The 23,750-nt window shown below is 39.4% G+C and overlaps 2 protein-coding genes across 6 annotated transcripts in view; one reads left to right on the top strand and one right to left on the bottom strand.

Annotated features, from left to right (window-relative positions):
• Positions 1–23,750, top strand: part of LOC128887290 (transcriptional regulator Myc-A-like) — a 350,744-nt gene that overhangs the window by 245,458 nt on the left and 81,536 nt on the right. The window lies entirely within an intron of this gene.
• LOC128887298 (CYFIP-related Rac1 interactor B) lies at positions 1,906–22,915 on the bottom strand. 5 transcript variants are annotated; one of them, XM_054143030.1, is made up of 8 exons: positions 22,127–22,882; positions 8,839–9,185; positions 8,476–8,612; positions 8,038–8,262; positions 6,854–7,188; positions 5,859–5,938; positions 5,635–5,761; positions 1,906–5,302 (listed from the first exon to the last, which is right to left on the bottom strand). In XM_054143030.1, exons 3-8 carry the CDS (start codon positions 8,558–8,560, stop codon positions 5,165–5,167), a joined length of 990 nt encoding a protein of 329 aa, XP_053999005.1. In that variant the 5' UTR covers positions 8,561–8,612; positions 8,839–9,185; positions 22,127–22,882; the 3' UTR covers positions 1,906–5,164. The 5 variants fall into 5 exon arrangements, with proteins under 5 accessions (XP_053999005.1, XP_053999007.1, XP_053999002.1 ...); XM_054143032.1 differs by lacking the exon at positions 8,839–9,185 and having other exon boundaries at positions 6,953–7,188; positions 22,127–22,915; XM_054143027.1 differs by lacking the exon at positions 8,839–9,185 and having other exon boundaries at positions 22,127–22,875.

Consider the following 23,750-nt stretch of genomic DNA (forward strand, 5'->3'; position numbering starts at 1 on the left):
AACGTTCAAAATTTTCAATGAAATACAGAGAACCGTCTTCTCCGTCCTGAGTCGCGTCGGTTTAGAAACCCATTGGCGATGCATTCTTCGGTTCATTAGCGCGTGCTCCTTGTCGAGCAATTACTTTCAAAGAAATACGATTCGTATCGGTAAGACTTTCGAGTGGTCGATTCGAGGAGCGGTTCGTGCAAGGAATTAATATATAGGGTGTGTCGGACGGATTAGTCTCATTATTATTCCCGAGCAGCTTCGGTGGCGCGGCGAGGAAAAAAAAAGGACCACTGGAAGATTAACGAGCAACGAGCCCTTATGAGCCACCTCGGCACCTCGAAAATCACGAGAGACAGAAGTAAAAAGCCGCAGAACGAAAGGAGAGAGAAAGAGAAACCTTTAGGATGAAAAAAAGAAGATGAATCGCGGAGAAGGTACTGGATATCGCAATTAAACAGGACGGCAACCCAACAAATTGGGGGTTGAATTTTTTTAGAGCTTACAGGAGGGGTTGTTCGAGCCCTTAAAAACATCGTGGACCGATCCTGACATGGGGTGGTGGGGCAAACACCGTTAGGGAGGTGGGGGGATGAAACTCGCGGTACGGAAAAAAAATCCATAGGGGTCCCCCGACTTTCCCTCTCTCTCTTTCAGCCCCCAGCTTTTCAGTTGGGAAAAAAAGAGGCACGACGAAGTTGTTAGTGCGAAAGTTCTGTGGGGAGGGCGTTTACAACACGACGCAGAACCGAAACTCCGCAAGGGTGGTTGTGATGGCGGTGGCGGTCGCGCTACATGGCAAAACAAAAGCCTCGGCGACGATCTCGGACGCCTTCGAAAACATGGCCGCGTTGCTGGACCTTGGAAGCCTGGCGACCTGAATGCTTCGCTTCAACCTTAAACACAACGATAGTGGTGAGACACTGAAGAACAAATGTTGTATCATTTAGATGTAGTTCAGACATGTGCAGCTTGTTTATTTGATAAGTGGTTCGTTTAGAGAATTAAAATATGAAAGCAAGATGAATACCATGCGATTAGATGAATATAATGAAAATAAACTTCAGTTTCGTTTGCATCAAAAAGCATTTATCTTCTATAAACCTCTTCATCGTAGAGTGAAATTCAGACACCGCTCAGAAAATGCAAATATTCTCCATTGATTGATGGTAATATTATGAGTAGGATCATTTAGAGATTATTTTCCTTCTAACGCGTATAAAATAAGAATTTCATTGCTTCATCGAACTTGTATCTATCAAATTTAACAACAATCACGTTCGGAACTTTTCTAACACGAAAACGCGTGCCCTTTGATAATGTCATTAAAGAAGTGGATAATTAAACATTTATATGAGAAGTGGTTCGCATTTCTAATGGGAGAAAAAATCCATAGAGGCCGACCGCGCCCATCATATATAATAGACCATCTTCCCTTCCCGCGTCTACCTTCTCATCTCATCTCGTCCGTTCGTCTAACCTCCACCTCCTTTTTCCTTCCCTCCATCCTCCTTGAGCTTCCACCCAACGACTCCAACCCACTTTCAAATCAATATTTAAAGAATTGCGCCTTAATAACCCCCGTGGAGTTGCGTAATGGCGGGCTTTGACCTTTCCCAAGCCATCTGTACACGAAGAGACGAAGTTCCAAGTGAAATCGACGTAGGATCATTCAGATAACTCTCTCATCGACGGATAGTAAGAAGTAAGAACCACGAGTGAAGTCCAGTGACCATCTGTGGGACAGAAGAATACGCCGGTCATTCCGGGACTATGTTTATAAATATACACTTTGTTTAAATAAAAAAAAAAAAATTACACAATTTTTAATATTACCTAATTCAAGGAACATGCCTCTAATCCATAAGTTTCATTTCTTTATTTTCACCCGTACGAACGATATCACCAAACGCCAGATGTTTATATAATGTATTTTATTAACTTTTTGGGCGTCTACAATTTCATTTTCAAGTAACAATGTCTGTAATATAATGTAGCACTTGAGTCTTAAAATATTAGATGTAAGTTTCACTGAAATATGAATACATTGAAAATCGGAAATCTATACACAACGCAATAACTATTATTCCAGCATATATAGAATCAATTTAAGATGTAACAAAACTTCTCAACATCCCCAAACTGTTCCGATAACGTTGCAAGTAAATCAAGTATATTTACACGAAAGAAATATTTACAATTTAACGAAAGGATTTCCGTTTTTCATTTTTTCACAAATCAGGAAGATAATTAAATTAATTTCTGCAGCAGCCTAACGTTACACAAATGCAATATAGTTTGTTTTATGTGTGTATGTCTGTGTGTGTATGTAAATAAAAAGACTGTTTCGTATGAAATATTTTCCATCACACATAGGTTCTCTTGCTTATACGCAGAATATTCGTCGTTTTATATTTTGGAAGTTGTATTTCTCAGGATATCCGTACAATACTTAACAATAGACACCGTTTACGAACATTTTCGCAATTGATTCTTGATCTTTTTTTTTTTTGTACGAACGATGCTGGCGAAGGTTTGGATCGAAGCAAGCCTCGAGCTCAATTTTTCTAACTCGATAATAGCATCCGTAACATTTTGTCTCCCACGATTCGTTGAACGTCGGAATCCTTTAATGAATTATAAAGTTGTTGTTACGAATAAGCCAGAGCTTCGATTGATCGTCTTCGAACGAAGTTTTAAAAGAAGAACAATTGGAAACACACTTCGAAAGAAAAATATAGTTCGTTATATGTACTTATTTAATCTTGGATTCACATCCCACAACCAATTATCATGGAAGACAAATAAGGGAAGCATGCGATTATAGTGAACATTAATGAATAAAAACTGTTAATACTAACAGGTTATTTAAAGATTTTAATTAATTTAAACAAAAAATGAACAACCTACTAGGTCAAAGACGAACAATCGATACACTCCAAGGAAAACAGTTTGCCCAGTCAGCCTTTCTCGTAAAACAGTATCAAAAGGCGTATGTAATTATACAATAAAGATAAAAAATCCATCGGCTATACGTGAAAGCAACAACAATAAAGTTATAATAAATATCACTGAAAAAGTTCAAACTACAACTAATATATAAAAAATACCTTTTCAAAAGCTGTCTTGATCCTTCTCTAAAATTGTTCGAATACAAAGTATAACGTGAGATCGCACCCATTCGTGGAAGCTTCACTTTGACATAATTGTCGGCAGTGTTTCTGATAATTTCGATCATCGTCTAAAATTAAACGAAAAATCTACCAGGTATTCTGGTCGTTCCAATTGAATGGAACAAGACAGCTTTCCGTAACTATATGATACTGGGTGTCCCACGATGAAACTAAATATTTTACCTAATTATCTTCTTTATTCCAATGTCAATGAAAATTGTAAATGAATTTATTACTACCCTCAGTTTGTTTTCCAATCACTTAAATACTCAAAACGATGTACCAAGTCGACAATGCGTTGCCCAAGAGGACCAGTAATGGACTGTGATTCTCTTTCAATTGTTTCAATAGCAATTCCAGCTCTAATTATTCTATCAGTCTTGACTTCTGGAGTGGGCAGCTTCTTGGTCCTTTGCCTCCATCTCTTACTTTGAGTATGATAAAAGATTGATCGATTATTGAAAACTCTGAGGAAGGTAGTCCTAGAATTTCTTTAACATGTCCGCAATATATCGCTTCGTTTGTAAAAATGAAACATATTCCCTGTTTCCAGTGGGACACTCTGTACAATACAATTTCATAGCGTTGGGTACAAATACATAGTAAAAGTCTTGATACAAGAAAATCTATGCTGTAAATAGGTCTCGTATGCTTAGAATCCTTAAATGTGCACTTAGGAGAGGAAGGTACAGCGCGAATGTCAGCGCGAGGAGAGATATCGTCCACGTATAAATTTGACATTGCGGAATTACTGACGATGTTTCCCAAATTACAGTGTCGTGGAACTTTCATCGTCGATGGTATAAATAACATCCTTACCGAGGATATGATACTATGATAATAAATGCATAACAAAAGCAACGACGCGCATCGATAGATAATATCTTTGGTTTTCCGTTCTCCGTTATGAAAGAAACTTGACGCAAAATTGAATAATCTAAACGAAGTAACCGTCAGCCCTCGATTTCCGATTCCTGGTCGATATCCGATTCCCACGCTTCTAACAACTCGCGATCATTCTTCCAATCCGATGACGACCGTTCAACAAAGAAAACAAGAGCTAAAAATCTTCGTAATATCTACAACGTTATTAAACCTCTCACCGTAACCCGCGATCGAAATTACCCTAAAATACGCTACTGATATGCTCTAATTAATTCCCCCGCCGGGACAATAATATTGATAAGCGCCGTTGGTTGGGATAGTAATACTTCGGTGACGGTAAATATTGGGTTGAGTCATCGAAAATGAAACTGAACCTAGCAATGCATTCTATTTATTCCAGTTGAATAAAATAGAATTTAAATGGACAGCTTTCGTAACAATACCGGATGAGTTGGAACACGTAAAACATTCGGACAGGGTGAACAAAATTTGGTATGACATTTACCCAATTTTAGAACTAGGATGGTTTTATTATTTCATCATCCTTATTCCTCAAACTTAATTCCAATAGACGAAACTCGTTTGTAAAATAATGTATAGGGCAATAAAGTCGATGATTACTTACGTCTCAACCCAACAGCTCGAGCATCGTAAACTCGCAACGAATGGTAACAATAATAGCGATGACCAGTGGCAATAAAAGTGTTAAGAAGATAGTATGCGATATATCGTAATTAATTCCTAGGTGCGCGCATGTGCGGCGGGCGATTAAAGCATCGCAACGAAAATTAGCAATTCCTCCGATGATCAGTCGTGTCGCGTTTCTTCCTTCTCGCGTTTCCCTACCTTTCCGCTTTCGTCGAAGATATATCTCTTGTAGAAGTCGGCAGTTTTTTTTTCGGGGCAGCTTTAGACTCGGTACGAAAGACACTTTTGTGGTCCACCACCCAGCCACGATCAGGAACAGGAGATTGCTTGCGTCACGTGTTTAGACGTAAGGGTTATCTTCTTCGGCGTCCGCGTGACGCTACGAAAAGGATGCATCGCTCGTTCAGATTCTAGAAGATCAGCAACCAGCTGTCTCAATTTCTGATACAGCAGCCGCGCTGTTTTGGTAATCATGCGGCGAGCAGGTTCTTGATGTTTTTCGGTGTGTTCTCCTCGTTCAGGTGCTTAGTAGTGTAACGAAGAGCGTTCAGGAGACCCTCGCTCTTGCAGGGCGGCTGATCCTTCAGCAGTTTCACGCAGCCTTTCACCTGTGGAACGGTATAGATTAGATCGAAGCAACTAAAACTTTCCCACAATGAGGATAAAAATTCAAAAAAAATTCACTGGTACTTTGATTCGGTGTTAGTCTTCAGAACAATCTCTGTATTCTTTCTATCTCAAATTCTCACACAATTACACAATCACTATCATGTCAGCGAGCATCATATAGTACTGTGTACTGTCGCAGGCATTGTACTGTCACTATCACACACTATCATACAGTTTCTTTTCTAAAGACCGACGATTATACAATCGAGGATTCAATGAACCACGCAATAACAATTGCGAATCGATACTTCTTTCAAGGGACTGTACTCACATCGACGTTCGAACCCTTAACAAAGGCACCTTGGGGATGAACGTGATCGTAAAGGATCACTAATCCCACCATCACTCTCAGCACAAAGAGTTGCGTCTCCTCTCGTTGGAATTGCGCCAGTAGATTGCTAGGAAGAATGACACAATTCAGGGTAAACCATAACTGTGTACCTTTCGAAGCTGTTGCAATAAAACGTAGCATTTCTTAACCGATAGTTTACTTACGGATTTTCTAACATGCGTAGACAAACTTTGGCCATGGTGCCAAGAGTCTCCGTGATATTTTCACGTGCCACGTCTTCGTTCTGAATCAAATGCACAACATTCTACGTTATGACAAAATAAAGACGTTAAATGATGATTATAGCGATAAAGGATTAAACATTTTGAACAATTATACAAAGATTTCTAATTTCGCCATAGATGATATAATATTTCAGGAAGAGTTAATCCTACGTGTTTATTTTAATTAATTCTGACCCTTCGTTAAATAATTTGATCGAAATTATTTGAACAATACATTGTACTTTTCCATAGAATTATTACGTTCGAAGTACATTACTATGCTTCAAATTACTTCCTTAACGAATCCAATTAAAATATCATCGATGCAATTTAAACAGCTCTGGCATTCGTTACGAGCTGGCGAATGTTCCGAGAATTATTGTACTCTGAATCATTTCGCATAATAGCTTTTAATTTTCTACTTCAGTGCCCGTCATTATTTGTTTCGAACTCCCTTGCTCGTGTTTCATTTACTAGCGCACGCTACCAATTGGAGCTCGTGTTGAACGTTTAATAAATGCAATATTTCTTTCCTTGATAACCACAAGTCGTCGCTCCAAAATGTCAATTGAAAATTTTTATCGTTTTCATTTTATCTGGATGACACGGCTTTTAAAAACTGTCAAAGTATCCCTGATAAAAATAGGTGCACGCACCGTCCCGATAAGAATATTCTCAGTTGAATGACAAATTTATATTATCGTCGCAATGCTATCATGTGAAATATAGACTTTCCAAGTTGACGCGGTTATTCCAGCTTTTAAGATCGAATAAGTGAAATGTATATCAGGAGTATGGGGTGGATGGATGGTTGTTTAGGCGATAAGATTGCAACGTATCTAGAATTCCTTTGTTGGCGTCTAGCCGGATCAATAATATTGTTGACGACGAGGGAAAGATAGGAAAGTACAAAGAAGAATACAGATACCACTTACGTCCATCAAGAAAGTAATGGTCGCGTGACTCAGAACGCGAAGCATGGGTGTCGCGTGGGCGTAAAATAAGGACATTCGGTTGGCAAGCTCATTTCCTACCACGAGGTCCTTTTCGGCATTGTCCTGTCTCGTCAGAGATGCCCTGGTCAACGTTCTTCGGTAATAACTGAAATCATTCTGAATAGCGGGGGTCTTCATTTTGTGCTCGTCGAATTTCAAAACAAACTCCAATATCTCGGCCAGTTGTTTCACCAGAGCTTGCTGAGTCTCGAGGTGCTGTGTCGGGGAGAGGTTACCTGAACACAGCTGACCCAAGATCTTCGGCACCACTCTCTCTGTAAATTACATAATTTATAACTGAAATATTTTTTATATATCTTTATATTTTATATATATTTTTTCGATTGTTTCAACGTTCAAAAATAAAAGAATCAATTCGAGAATGTTATAATAACTATATAAAAAAGACTTTCCTTCCACAATTGCCATAGTGATTAACAACCCGAAGAACGAGGCTCGAAGTATAATAACCGGTGTGCTCGCTGCACCCTTTCTAGGCACGCGAAACTATTTTATATACTGAACATATTTTTTCATACTTTACGAGCGAACATTCTCGCTCCACTGCAGTGGGTATCGCGTTTTTAAAATAACAGCAATAAATTCTTCTGAAGTTCGTAAATGGTTGAAAGTTGCGCGTATGTCGATACAGCGATATTGGGTTTCCGATCACCGTGTATACGGAAATATTCAAGCGAAACAATAATTCCACGCAACACGTTGCTGAACCGATATCGACGTTTCGACTCTTACGTTTTTATTTGTTTCGAGTAACTGACACCGTAATTGAAAATAGACGCCTGATACTCCTCTGCTTGGGAACACGAAAGCCCTATTTCTAGAACTCAATCAGACGTTTCACTGAATGAAACCATCGGCGTCGTCTGGTTTGAAATAATTACGAACCCGCAAAGCTTCAAAATCAAACGAACAATAATTAAGCTACACTTGGCACAAACGTTTCCAACTTCACCGTTTTGATATAAATGAAGATAATTGAGAAAGAAAAATGAAGGTTCGTAGAATTTCAGGCGTTAATGGCTGCATTGAAACGTGTTAACTGTGACGAGTAGCTCTTTGATATCGAAGAAAAGATACGTTATCGAAGAACGTGGAACACTCACCGAGTTCTAATGAAAATTCATAGAATCTTTTCAGCTTCGCAACAAGGGGTGCAACGGTCAGATAGGCTTTCCGCTGACACTCTTCCGTAGGCGCCGAAATCGCCTCTCTGATTTCTTTCCCAGCCCCTTTGTAGCACTGAATCTCCTCCAAGATAGATTCTGAATTTTTCAGAACCCTTTGCACTGCCTCAAAGGTGTCCCGTTCTATGTCGGAGGGCTGTGCGTCTAAAATTCATTAAAAACCACGGTCGTCATTTAGTAGTCTTCCAAATAAATTTACTGTATTTTAAAAAATTTATTCAGATTGAAATATTTCAAGTCAGAGTGGACAATTCAGTTAACGAAGAACGAGGCAATTGAAATGAACGATTCAATAAGGGATGCTCGTTAAAACAACGTGTAACTCCGTTTCAAAAAATTTGTGCTTATCAAACTTACTTTCAAAATCCAAAAAGACGTCATATTTTTGAGGCGTGCAACAGGTTGACTCGTCTCGAGCCAGGAGACTCAGGAGCTTGCCCATCTTCGGTTTAAGGCTTTCAGCGATCCAATATTATTTACAACGTGAAAAGCATCTAAAATCAAAGAAAAATATTTAAATCAACAAAGTCCAGATTGCAAAGACAACCATAGAAATAAACCATACACCATGGATCCTCCGCTCTTTATACATATCAATTTACTAAGACTCAACTGTTATGTTCATTCTAAGGACACCTCAAAAACAAAAACTCCAAAGATAAAAGAAACAGTGACCTACATGAAACTTCAAAATTGTCATCGTTTAATTTGTATACACACCAGCTCGTCTACTAAATAGCGTAAAGCAACGGTGGGCGAAATGCCGAAATCTGATTGGAAAAAGTCGCGATTCGGGCGAAGTTGGCTTTGCTCTTCGAGCGCGCGTCCTCACTACTCGGCCGCTGAACGGAATTTGAATTTCTGGCCCGATCCCTAAGCTGATCCAAGCGTACATGTCGAAGTGTTAATTCCAGACAAACGACGCGTGTGCGTGTGAACCTGTGTACGTGCACTGCACGAGGACTAATGTATGTACATGTAGAACGAATGAATTCCGCGAACTCGTGAACGAGGGACGAAACCTTCTGTTCATTTCAGCCTGCGAAGCTAATCTACGCTGACCTCACCTGAAACAATAAAGTATGCGAAAGACTAACATCCTCCAAGTATATTGAGCTGATTGCGTGGTCTTGAAAGCTTGCTTCCTGTTTAGGTATTCTATTCGTCTTGAAATAATAGTATAATATGAGGTACTGTGTCTCGGTCACGATATAACCACTGTCTATTATAATTGCATTTCATTTTTTGTTTTATAATGCATGAAAGAAAATAGTTGTCGGTGTTTCGTTCCAATCGTACAGCAATCAAAAAAGAATGGCTTGGAATATTTAACAGATAGTGTATCTATAGCTGACGATACACAGAAGCGATGAAATCTTAATAAAGGCTGGAACACGCAGAGATCTCGTCACACGTGAGAGGAGAACGATCGAGTTTGCTAGATCTAAAATTGTGCACCAGGAGATTTCAATGTACCGGCGAATGTCCCCGTTATTTTTAGCAGGGAACCGTATGTCCTGCTAACGAACTTCTCTCGTCACTTTAAGCCGCATAGATTCGCCAACTGGATGGCATTCTTTGAGGAAATTTCTCCGCTCACTCTTGAAACTTTAAATAACGTTCCACCAGTGGCCAAGGGAAGTGGTAACTCCGTGTGGTCGTGAGCGCATATACAGAAACGAGAATTTAATGGTCTCGTACAGCAAATCAAGTTTTACTTTAACACTCTGACTTTCAACTTCCTGCTGTCGTGAACAATATTTTTCTATATAAAGTACTGTAAGTCTGTTTGCTTCTTTGTTTAATCTTTTTACATATTTATGAGTGTAATTGTGAAACAAGTGTGAAATTAATTCAGCAGAGAAGCTGTTACTATAAACACTTTCACTTTTCTCAACATAATGATCGTCAAGCAATTCTTCTTGCACAATTTCACTCTCTCTCTCTCTCTCTCTTATATATCAAATTATGGTCTATTTCCTTTGATGTTTATTTTCTCTACTCAAAACAGCAAGGAGGTAAACTGAGGGTTGCGATAATTAATTCAAACCTGATTACACCTTTCACATGGCGGGTTAAAGGCGAACGGAAATAACATCATTCGGCACGAGGGTGGAAATAAATGTTTACATTGAAGATTCCAACAGTGATTCGATGCAGATCCAATCTGCAAAATATCTTCGCAGTGACTTCGTAACGACCAGCGTTTCCGTGCTACGCAAACCAATAAAGCAACAACCTCGCAGAAGGCATGGACCAGCGTTATCAGGAAAATAAACAAACCTCGCTAACCTAATCTCTGGAATCGCTGTTTTCGCAGAAAAGTTGACAATCCGTACCATTGGTAAACCCGAAACAGATTCGAAGAAAACGAAGCAAAATCCTCTCAGAAGACTCATCGTGGACACTCGCATAAACAGACCTCTACCTTCATCCCCTAGAATCACTCTGTGCCTTTGCCCAAATTGAATTAAAAATCACCACAAATTTCACACTCAATTGAAAATGTATTAACAGTTCGCGCTGAATTCTCACAGGAGACACGGACCCGATCGTAATCGGTCACATAAACAAACCTCCTCAACTCGCCCTCCGGAGCCTAACTCAAAGTGAACTGCACCCCGAAAATTCATACTCGACTGGAAATCGATTCAAGAATGCGACGGACAAAGTAACCCCGAAATAGACCGGTTTGTCACGCGAAGGTCGACGAAAGTATAGCGAAACTCAATGACACTGATGACTTCTCGCCGGGTCGTTCGCGAAATTTGTCTGTGAACTCACCGTGGCGATGACCCGGCGGAATCGCGACCGACGACGCGAATACATGACGCTGACAAGTGCACGTCCAAGTCCGTGAGGGGTGGTCAACAAGTATCCCGAGGAGAGTGCAACAACTGTCATTCAACGGACGGCCATGTTGCTATTCGCAGGGGGTTGCGTTGTCTAGTGGCGCGGTTCGAGCCCTCTCCTTATTTGGTAAACGACAGTGGCGGCGGCACGCTCTCGCGAAAAATCAATGGGGGTTAGTTCGCCTGTTTACCCTGGCGGTGACGCTGCTGGCTACTATTTACAACCGATGAACATTTCATCCCTTATCGCGCCAACACGTTCATTATCGTGTCAACGGGGGAATCGTTTACTGAAACTATTTCATTTGCTGAATATTCTATCGAAACATTGAATATTTTACTCTGTGGCTATTATTTAAATAGGAAGTGTACTTGATTTAATGGAGACTCGTTTCATTTAATTTGTTAAAGTACCGTGTGTAGGACCGCGTTTTTAGCAGGTTGCTTCGTAACTTATTTTTAGCCATTGAGTAAAGCATAGGGGTAGCAGTAAAGATTATTAAAAAGACACGATTTAATATTCTTCTTTTCTAAGTAGTAGGAATAATACCCAGCAGAATTTTAAAAAAAATTTAATTTTAAATTTCCAGAGTAAACTGATTTCAACATTTCAATTCTTTTGTCTACCTTTAGAGATCATATAATATGCGCGTTAATGCGTGGAATTTCCATGCGCATACCAATTGCAGCAATTTTAAATATTCAGCTGCATCTGAATTGCAAACGCGCGTGCCCATGGCTGGTTATGTTCGAGTATTCGCGTCGCCATGGCGGTAGGTCGTAGTTCAAAATACAAATTATAATTTTAGAACGTCTGAGGAACTCGTGGCCAAGTCATCCGTGAGGAGGCGCGTTACTCTTTTTTCGTAGACCAACGGAACGCCAGTAACGGTCGAATTGAAACTGGAAAGGGTGAACATTTATCGTTCAGGTTGACCGTGTTACGGGGAATTAATCGCGTTAATGTTTATGCAGCCTTTCTGGGAACGCTCGGTTCGCTACCTTTATAGGTTAACGCTCGCAGGATAGACTTATGACATTGAAATGACATTTCGCATTAAAATCTATAATACCGATACTTAATTTATTATTTTTAGAGAAAATTAATTTCAAATATTTACTGGTAACTAAAATAGCAGTCAACGAAGTGGATAACTATCCTAATTTTATCCCAGTTTTCCGATAAAATCGTTGGGGTACCCTTACTCTCTGTGAACTTCACGTGCAGTTATTACTTGGAATTTACACGGTAGAATAACCTTAAACGGCGAAAATTCTTCTTAAAATCTCGCGAAGACGCGATCGAACCTCGTCTATTCGTCGTATATGATTCGTAAAATCTTTACCTCCAGTTGCGATGTTTTGTTAAGGAAAAAAGAATTTATCGATCGAAATTATGAACACATTCGTAGATATCCTCATGAAAAATGTGATTTACCGTTTATTTTGATATTTTTCTTCGCAAACAGATGAAACTACGCACCATGATTTTATTTAAATACCCACGACCATGAATGTAATTATGCACAAGCAACGTCACTCACCGATGATAACCCTGACATCGAATGTGTCGGAGAAAAAGGTTTTATAAATATTAACAAGATCGATAACGACGATGTACTCTTTTTGGAGTATTTATATAACAAAACAAGTGTAACAAGACAAAGAACCATCGCGATATTACAGAGGAATACATTTTCTTTTGATATTGTAATGACTTTCATCTAAAAGAAAAAAATTTATTTATTCCATACCGTTTGTAGTCAGTTAAAAAAAAAAAGATCCTAAAATCCCTATCAAAGAACCGTTTATAAATTACGCGAGGGTGTCGAGACGTCAGTTTCTGCGATGCACTGTTTAAATACGATGACAGTGTCGAGATTTTGCACCTCTTACAAGACCGCTATTGAATAATCGTCGGAAACCGTGGGGGGAAGATAATCTACGCCCATTAAAGGCCTTTTTGTACATCAATTCCAGCAAATCAATTTAAACCCTCGCCACACCTCCCACCATGACCCTCGATACTCTTCAGTTCCCCTTTACATCGGTTAACCTTAATTTCAACACCACAACGACGGACAAACGAACAATAACGACGATTAGACAGTTACCGATTACTTACGCGTACCGCACGCTTATACGTAAGTCGTAATCCACGAGCTATGTTACGCGTCGAGCAAAGTCGTAAGTGGTACGTTTCTTTCCCGTGTTGTTACGAGAATTACTCGTCAGTTCTTTTTTGCCACCTCGTTAACACAATCGTCCATTAGCGTCTAGATCCTTGCCAACTTCAAGAAAATAGCACGTTAATCGCACTATAAATACTTCCTAGCAAAAATAGTATCACAAGATCAAAGAAAATTTGTACTTGTTTGCTTCTATTAATTGTGATGATTTATGTATAGTAAATGTACTTTCTATGGTAGCGAGAAAGCTATGTAAAAAATTCAATACTTCCCTTATTTATACATCTGCTACTCCGAGAAATGAACCAAATTTATTTTTCCGATTTGGGACACTTATTTCTGATCTCTACTAACTTTAAAATTCATCTCATCATTTTTATATCCGATCGAGATTGAAATATTTGAAGAGTCCTCGCGATATTTTTAGTTTACGATTTTCTTCCAACTGTTTTAGATCAATTACAACCTACTCAATCTTCTTATTTCAAACGTTCTTTGTACTCCATAAAGTTAGGAGGGAGCGACACGGTCAACGACCGTTAAGAAACCAGCTTATGACAACTGGCCTATATTGGACGAGATACTTAAAACAGGCCACCTGAATGACTCGTTTATTTTTAGAGATAGAAAAAAGTGCTTGCTGCAGAAGTCGTTTGGTTTCAAGAGTGACATCACGCGGTGCCAGTTTTTCGGGACCAAGTGGAAGCGTCAAGTACGCTTCAAGGTATCCATTATTTTTTTAAACGAAATATCATTTCACTTATCTCGCGGTGAAGGCTTCCAAGGTCGAGTACAAGGTTCAAGGCTATTTTTACGAAAGTCAGTTCACGAGGAAATTCATTTTCAATGTGCAAAGTTACGTCTAAAAAATTAACAAAATATTTTAGAATTACTTCCTCGTTCCAAGTATTCACGCTCGAGTTTCTTTGAAAGCTGTCTAATTGCATTTGAAGAAAAATCTGAAACAGACCGTGAAGGCCTGGCGTGGGTTAGGAAATCGTGCTTTGTGCTGCACCACTCCTAACTTGGCGACAGTCCCCATAAACGAACGTCGTATCAATTTTCCGTTCCATCCCATAACTCATTACGAAAGTTTGAACACGTTCGCGAAGCACAAACACGCGCTGTCATCTTGTCACAGACTAAATACATAATACCATTCTTGAATGGTATTGTCCTTTCAACGCTTGCAGTTAAGAGGAGCATCCGGGAAGTCTCTGACACCGATTTTAATGAAATTTTATGGACCAGTCAAAAGTAAGATACACGTACTTTTTCTTAGCCGTTGCAATTTCTATTTTATAGTCTAATTTGAAATATTCGAAGTTTATTCATGGCATTCGAGTACGTATAAAATATTCGAATAGTTCTGATTACGATCAAAAAAATAACACCTGACGAACGTAACATTCGAAACGAAACGACTTTCACCTGTACCGTACTCTTGTACCCGTAGAAATGGAGAAATTACTCGGATGACCTGTTTCAAGAAAATTACTTATACATCAAGTCCCTCTGTATGGATCACCTGTCGTAGGCTTGCTTCCTGTGTAAACACTATTATACTGGATACATACGCCATTACTTTTCATACGCCAAAACTAAATGTCACTGAAACACTGAACTAAAGGTGAGAAGAATTCTTCAAAGAAATAAAAAATATTCCTCGTTAAGTTTCCCTTCTTTTCTCTGAAATTCGATTCGATACTCAAGAAATCTGTATCTACCTGAACAATGTTTCTGCTCGTGTCTGGCCGGATATTCGACACGCAGGATCCAACGTAATTCGCGAACGTCATTGCATCCGACACGGTGGAAGATATCGTTAACGACACTTCTCATTCCAAGTACAGTGCGCGCAGAACGCGAAGGCATATAGCCTTGTAGCCTCTCTTTAAGCGCAAGCACCACTCGTCTGTGGCTACCGCGTCGCAACATGCAGCACCGTGCGTGCTTAATAAGGCAAGTGTGTTCGTACGCAGCTTAAATACCAGCGAAGCACGTAACTACGCCTCTATGTGCCTACCCCGACACGTTGGTTAACGCACGCACGATATGGTAGCACACGCTGGCTCCTGGGCGATCTCTAAACCGGGCCTGCCATTCCTTCCACGGCTTTGACCCGCTTAACAACTAGGCAAATTAATTGCAGAACCCGTTGTGTATAGGGGCACGGAGAACGAGTATACTGCATTAAAAATGTCCACGAGACTGTTTTCTTAAACAAGTTTGAAATGGCTATCAGCCGTAGTAGCAGTACCAGAAGTAGTTTAAAAATATGAGAACAGATGAGATGTGTTTTAACGAGCATCAAAAGAGGTGTTACAACTCTACCGAAGAGTTTTCTAACGAATCCGGGGTGAAACGCGATTTCCGATGCTAGTTAAAATCGATTACACTTCGTGATGAGAAGTGTGCTCCGTGATTAAAAAAAATTAGGAAACGCTGGCGTTGATAACCATGAAAAAACAATCATTTCAAGTATGTTGGTCTTCGGCGTTTGTCTCGAGAGCGATCGTATTCCTCTGGAACGCCATATTGGTTCTTTGAACACAAAAAGCAGTGCTCACTCGAGTTTGACGCCGTCGTAGTGGTTGAATCACCTCCTGCGAAGGTGCAACGTTGCTTGTCAGAAGAAATGACAGTTGAACAAACCAAGGCTTGATGTATACACCGAGTGAATCATAGTTTTTGATTACAGACCTATTTTCTTTCCGAGGATGTTTTTTACGGTAGTTTTCGCAAATGAAGGAAGCGGACAATGAAAACACGAACAAGGCCAATTTCTTAACGTGTCTCGTGTTGTTAATGTTTCGATAAGTTGATTCAAAATGACAGCGATATTTTCTGGAACGCGCTAATAAAGTTTCAAGACCGGAAATAGCTCGCGCCACGAGGAAACAATTTGAATTTGTGTCATCGAAAGCGTTCTCTTCGCACGGCGAGTTATTAAAATGAAAGAGGCACGCATCGCGCAAAGAAATTGCACGATCAACGGTACTAAATTGTTTCCTCTGCTTCAGGATGCTACATAATTTCTTTGTTAAAAGAAGGTCAATGTATTCGGTCTGTTAACTGTCGTTGATTAGTAGCTTTACTGAGAATTGAATGGTGTACACGGGTACCAAGTTGATGTCCGAATTGTATAACAACTTTATCCGAAACGTGTTCTTATGTAACTGGAAATTAGATAGAAATAGCTTATCACGTTTCATAAACATCGCAATCTGTTCCATACCTCGAACCTATATCAGGAATCTCTGAAATAAACCCTCGTATACTATATAAACTAGTTTACCTTTGAATTATTTCATTGCAACTTGACCGTAATAGGTCGACGTCCGAGTAAGTCGACGTTACTGCGAGCTGCAATCGAAATAGGCACTCGTCGTAACAACAGTATTTAAAGTTGATGACGTTGTATTTAGAAAAAGATTGCTGCGATATTAAGTTCTGTTACCCTACAATTTTATCAACGCAAAACGAAAATTCATGTAATCTGATGTTTCCTAAGACGTCGGTTTTCATCAAACAAGTTGAATTTTTTTTCAAATTGTCTCGCTATTCTGAAAATTTAATACCTATCCCACTACGTAAGCTCTGCATGTCAGCTAGTAATACTCCTCTATTGTAATATTTTAATTTAAACAGAATGAATACATAGACGAACTAAAGCAAAATATAATGGCTGAAATTGCTAATATGCAGGAAACAATGTTCATTAGTAGTTGTGGCCTCCTTAAGAACGAGGCAAATTAATTTAAAGCGGTAGCCATGGGAAGAGGGAATGACCGTGACTGCATTAAACCTCCATGTAAAATTCGATAACACGACATATTAAAAATGGTAAATTATAACGTACATGTCGTGCTGAAAATGAATTCATTGCAATTAAGAGGAACCCGTGGAGACATGCTCATCGATTGCGTTCAGTGAAACTAATCAGTATACCTCGTAACTCGTAACTGGGCGTTTGCTCTAAACCAGTTATCATTTAATCGATCGATTGCCGTAGTTAATTCGTTGTTTAATACCAAACCAATTGACATCCTCGCGTTATAGACAAATTAAAACGCTTGAGAACATCACGGTGGATTTGTTTGACAAACCGATCAGACGTCGCGTCATAAAACTCGCAGTTCCAAAGCGACGCTTATGGATTTCCGATGTTATCTGAAAGTACATACTCGTACAGAACGATTGGAGGACCAGAAACGGAGGTACTGATATACTTTATTTACCGATCGGAAGGATCGGTCTGCTCCTTTAGCGCCAATGGGAAATTGCAATCGACTTTTCCATCCGATACGTTATTGCATTGAGGGTTTCGTTGCAAAATTCGCTATCAAAACAGAGGTAACATATTTTTAAAAAAGTAAACGACGATCAAACTCTTGTGTTGTCCATGTGAAAAACAATTTTCTTCCCTGTTTTATATTTAGCAGTATAGTTAATATAAAAATATCTAACACAGTATGGGTAAAACCTTCTTGGCTCTTTGTTCGACATTGTTGACGAATTCCTCCAAAGCGCCGACAAAGGAATATTTTCGAATGTTTCGAAAATACCTTTTCCTTCCAAGAACTATCCGTAAATTTTCGAAAAACCTGCAACGGTTATGGGACTAACAGACCCTGGGTTGAATCCAGGTAAACAGAGTGTGCAGCTGTCCAATAACTGAAGTATGCTTGATTCGCGCGGCAATGCGAGCTCCGATACGAGGTACACTTCGAGAGCATTTTTTCCGACAATTAGAAGAACTGGAACCATTCCCATTCTCCCTCGAGCGAATTGAAAGGACGACTTGATGAGTTTGTCAAAACTGAGAATAAGAGGAGAATTTTAATTACCCCGAATTCCACTGCGATTCCTAATGACGAGGGGAAAAAAGGATGCTGGGAAGAATTTATTTTAATCCGTTCCTAATCTATTAATTTTATTCTATGGAAACGTATGTAACGGATTCTACGAAATCTAAGTTCCTGCTTCGTGGCTCGATACACCGGTTACGTGACAAAAGCGAATGAGATTAGACGTGAAAGTCTCTCACGCGATATGCTCGTTTTCCGCGGACTGTCGTGTGACAATGATGAGAACGAAAACGGTGTTTAAAAAGAATTTATTTCTGGAGGTTTCCAATTATATAAATTCGAAGGAAGAGTACATCCTCCGCTCGCAGGCTTGAAATACGTCTAATTAAAAGTGGAAAGTATAAAATGTATGCTTAATCGTGGAGCATCAATGATTATAACGTTAACTAACAAATATTCAACGTATAACCAAGTATTTTAGTCTGGAATTTCGTTGTTCAAAACAAAAAGTGAAAGCGTCGAATTTGTTTTCCAACGAGCTAATCAAAAATTGAACTGGAGCGTATCTAATTAAAAAATTGAATTAAAGTGTACCAAATTAAATCTCCTTATTGCGTAATCCGTTATTTGATATCGCTGCGCGCGACAGAAATCGCACGTACCCCGGATATTTTTATGGTTGCTTACGCCACTGGCCAATCGGGGGGATATCGTCATATCCCGGACGAAGACAGGAAACCTCCGAGTAAAATCCCCCCTCTGCTCGCATACACGTTCGCTTTGACAAACCTTTCTGTACGCATGCTTGATTACAAATGAAGTGAAAAAAAAAAGGAGCGAGTCGTTTCAAAACAGTTGCAGTTAATTGCAAACCGAACGATCGATATTTATCGACGGATATGAAACTAGGTACTACGATTTGAACTCGCGTTCATCGTTTTCAATTGATTCGTATTTACGAACCTAATTCGGTAAATAAATCACGATTAAGGTGTGTAAAATATAAAAAAAAAATCTAATAATCAAAATTAAATTATCATTAATTTTCTTATGCAGCAATATTCTCCATTATTCGCTCACGATAAACAGCATTATGTCACGGCAGCCGAGCTACACATGTGTGATAGCGCTTTCCACGCACGTGATCACGCCACATCCGCCTATTCGCGATATCCCATACAAGGATGTTAATGTCTGCTCGCGTGTTTACTCACATTTAAGTGGGCATGGTATTTAGACAAAGTCATACCTCTACACCGGAAATAGGCAACGCTTTGATCGAATAAGTAATGACGATTAAGGCCAACATACACACATATTCGACGAACAACGTTAAAATCTTCATAAATGTTCCATCTAAGCTAGAGTCTACGCGATCTTTTTCATTGCGCCCTATGCAGATTCAGTTACTTCAATTCTGTTTAACGACAGATTCAATTATTTAAATGAAGTTCCTCTCACAGATTAAGAGCATCTGTTTTGTCGGCGGAAGGCACATAGTGACCTCGTAAAAACAATGAGCCGTTAAGTCGGTAGCGCGTTTCAGTGTGGGGAATTAAGACCCTACGGGTCGACTCGATATGTATAGTTTTTTAAGTACTTAAACACTTTAATGCGATAAATATAAGTAACGAATTAACGAGCACTGTTGAGAATATTTTTATTCATCTGTAACTATCGATAATAAATACATTAACATATATCAATTTCTACTTGGTACAGCCAACAGCCCAATGGAATTCGATCGATGAAATTCTCCATAGTTAGCTCGTAAATGAATGCAGTGGAAAGCAACTGGAGTCTATTACACAGTCGAAATCAATACCTATTTTCTGCACGGAGCGCGTTCTGACTTCGAATTGGAAAGAATTTCTCGGTAACTTGTTCGTAAACCAACTTCCCTCCACGTTTCATTCGTAAATTCATTGGTAACTTAAAATTTGCCCGACTCTGGCGATAGGAAACTTAAACAAATTTCGCAGACTTCGCAAAGCAGACTCTTCTCGAATAAATGCAAATGGGCGTATTTGTAAATTAAGTTCTGACTGTAATAAATTGAATCTCGGACAGAACCATCTGAAATCGATAGATCGGCCGAATTTTTCGAGCGGTAACTCACGGATTCCCTTTTCGGTTTCGCCGCAAACGAGCAGGCGACCTACTTGCTAATTGGCCGATGGATAGAACTGCCATGATCGCGAGTAATGCCCCTCGATAATCTAATAACGTATCGCTGCCCATGAATTCATAACGAACGCGATGAAAAAGAGAACACACACCCTTTGAGATTAGACCGATATTCGAGCTTAAAAGAGATACGCGATAAATCCCGTATCTTTAACGTGCAGGCTTACACTCCCTTTCGTCATTTTTACTCTTTTATTTCTCATGAATCTATTTTATGCATTTAGTTCGATAAATGTTGGAATTGACAGCAGATGTTCCTATCAGCTAACGTTGATACCCGGATAAGAATACAAGCGTATCTAAAGTAATTGTATCAGCATTATCTGTTCTTCCTACTGTTCAAAACATTGCTTCTATTTATATACATGTGCAAACTCTATGAAGAAATACTCTCACATTTTTATATCCAATAGTTTTAATCTAAATACTCGATAGCATTGCGCTGAAAATTAATTAGAAGTTCATCAACCTCGTGGTTCCTATAAAAGTTACCACAGCTAATTCGATCTTTTCCGCCCCGTCTGGCGACGTCGAGAAATTCTTATATTTATCTTGCATTTTCCCGTTGAAAACGTAAGAGAAAAATCGTCTGGAAAATCGTCATGACGAGGGAGACAGAATGAAATTGAACCGTCACAGAGCCTCGCGCAAATTATTGCGCTCGCTTCGAGTTTCGCGGTTTCCTTTGTCAGTCGATAAAAACTTTTCAACGTGAAAGCAGCACCGTGTGCATCTGGCGTAGAGATTTCTCTCTCTCTCTCTCTCTCTTTCTCTCTTTCTCTCTTGGTTCTTCGACGATCCTTCTCCCCGTCTCTTCGAAAGCCTGATATGCACTCGACTTGCACGCGGAAATGAATGCACGCCGCGCGAGTGCGCTCGCACGACAGATTAATTCATCCCTAATTTAGCCAAAACAAACGTTTTGCATCACCGCCCCATCAAGCGTTCATTGTGCTCACGCCTACTTCGCGGGAGCCGCCTGCGAGAACGTTTTTATCAACTAATTACTACGCGATGTCATTCCAGAATACGGTGGAAAAATCATGTGTTTTTATTTCTAATTTCATTTAACGTAAAAGGGGTAGAATGACGTGTCGACCTCTGGTGTGAATCGTTTTCAAATTACCATTGAAAGATTCTAAAAGTAAGTATCTAAAATAAATGAATGTACTAGAATATGTACTAATATTCCAAGTACAAGTTAGACCACTAACTATTAATGGCGCCATTAGCTTTCGTGCTCGCCATGCGCAAATCGTCGCTACTTGTGATCAAATAAACCAACGCGACCGTAGAAAAAATAGAAATCTGATTCGAATTGATCTTCTTCCTGTTTGCTAATATTAGATACACGTTTCATCGTATGTAGTAATATCTATGTTTACGAGACAATTCATTAACTGATAAAACGTACGAGTGTGCGTGTTCGTTGTACGTATACGTTTAGAGAAGAAAATGTAAAGAGATTGTGAATTGATGAAATTTCCTGTTGCAATTATAAAATCATGTTTTATTGTTCGCCTTTCACTTTCTGCGATCGATACTTGACTCGATATTCTTTGTAACTTTTATGAGTTATTTACCTTGTTTCCGATTTTATATTAATCGGTTTGATAAATATTAATAACTTGTGTCTTCCCTATGATCGAAATAAAATAATTAAAAATAAAATACCATCGACCATTGCGAACACATGAAATTATTTTAAAAAATTGCACAAACATTTCTCGCGCCACAAATTCCAAAACGTCGAAAAATCCTAAATTCCATTCGTTCCTACGCATCCTGGAAGCGACTAGAATTTTCTTAAACTCCTAGCATTGCCTTCTATAATCTTACAATTACCGCAGGTCGTAACAAGCGTAATTCGTGAAACCTATTTTGCAACAAGAATTCCTCGCGAAGCCTCAAGCCTGCTCTACTCTCTTCGACCACAGTTATCCAAAAGAAAAAAAAAATGTATATTTACCTTTTGACGAAGAACGAGAGAACGGAGCATGACTCCAACGAATGAATATTATCTTCGCAAACGTGAGAGAGCTTCAAAGGAGGTTGTTCTGAAGTGTCGACATTGTTCACCCTTCGTTCGTTAATGCCCGTTTCCGGTTATCCAGGAAGGACCAAACCAAACTTCTTCCAAAGAAAAAAGAAACCGATCCGGTCTGACGCGAAAGGTCTCAGGTTGCCGCGCGCCGATAAGCTTTATCACTCACAACACGCTGCACAAGTTCGTAAAATGTCCCAATAAAGGCTCCGTTGTGTCAGTCGCGTGCTCGAGTTACTTGTTTTATCTCCCTTAATGGTGGGGCATCGTGGGAATTTCGATTCTTCCCTTCGAGATCTGTCGTTTCGCTCTTCTTCCCTACGAGACGCGACGCTCCGGTTCTTCCTTCTCGATCTCGAAAGATTCCGGTGGCCCACGGTGCGCTCTTAATTGCGAATAATCCTCGCGAAAGTCTCCGCACGCAAACCTGCACTCGAAACAGCGTGGCAGTGTCGGGTGTAAGTTTCAAGAGGACAACGGAGCAGAGAGATTAAACGAGGCGGGAGAACACGACTTCACTCTCCCGGAGGTTGATATAACACTGTCAAAGCAACGGCGTGCAGCAAACGACGAGACAGTTTCACCGAGAGGCCAGTCAGCTGGTCCTCCCCACCCTTGGTACGTCACTGTCTCTGCAGAGGTCTACGGATTTTCAATCCTGTAAATCATTCTTCGGCGATTTCTCTCGGTGACTAAGTGTGTTGTCACTGGAGAATGAGAAATATTTTGCTGATTCGAGGCGAAACTTCGATTCGTTCCTGTGAAACGGGTGTACGGGTAAATGGAGAACAATAAAGATGGCGGAGAGGATGAGGAAAACTGTTGAAACGGGCATTTTGACAGAAATCTAGGATCAATGTGTTCAAAAATGAATATTTCAATTGGGAGACATCATAAAATGACTCTGAAAATATTTCTTATGGGATGATGATAGGAAGATATCGTGGTTTAAATAGTCCACCCGGTATTATGAAATTGGTTGAAAGTTTTAGAAACCTTACTTTATGTGACAAATAGTTGTGTAGTTTTATGCATTTTTTGGCTCTGCAAATGATCTTTAATAAATGTAAGGTCTCGCTCGTTTTTTGAAATCAAAATTCAATTTTCATTAATAAACAAAAGATGAGAGCAATGTTAACTTCATGCGCTCCAACAATCATCGTGTACGTCGATACAAGGTTTCCCTTACAAATAACACTTCATTGTTATTAATCGTACTACTCACAAAAATATCGGAATTTCACGTTGACAGTAACAATTAAAATATCGGTATGAAAGTCATCGAACCGATGGGAAAGTGGTGACGATTCGTTTCAATGAAATTGCTTTTATCAAAATTATATTGAAACAGCAATACAGAATAATCGTGTTGTCTGTTTCATCCATTAACTCGGTAATTTGCGAATAAATTTTTCATTTTTATAATTGCATCATTTTCTGACGAAATTCTAATATTTCGAAGATTGTGGAAGAAAAATAGTAAATCCGAAAATAAGGATCAGCAAATAAAAAGTTTCGACCAAGAGCCTGCAGATCAGAACAGAGTTAT

Source organism: Hylaeus anthracinus, unplaced genomic scaffold, assembly GCF_026225885.1.
Source record: "Hylaeus anthracinus isolate JK02 unplaced genomic scaffold, UHH_iyHylAnth1.0_haploid 11985, whole genome shotgun sequence".
Taxonomy (NCBI): Eukaryota; Metazoa; Arthropoda; class Insecta; order Hymenoptera; family Colletidae; genus Hylaeus; species Hylaeus anthracinus.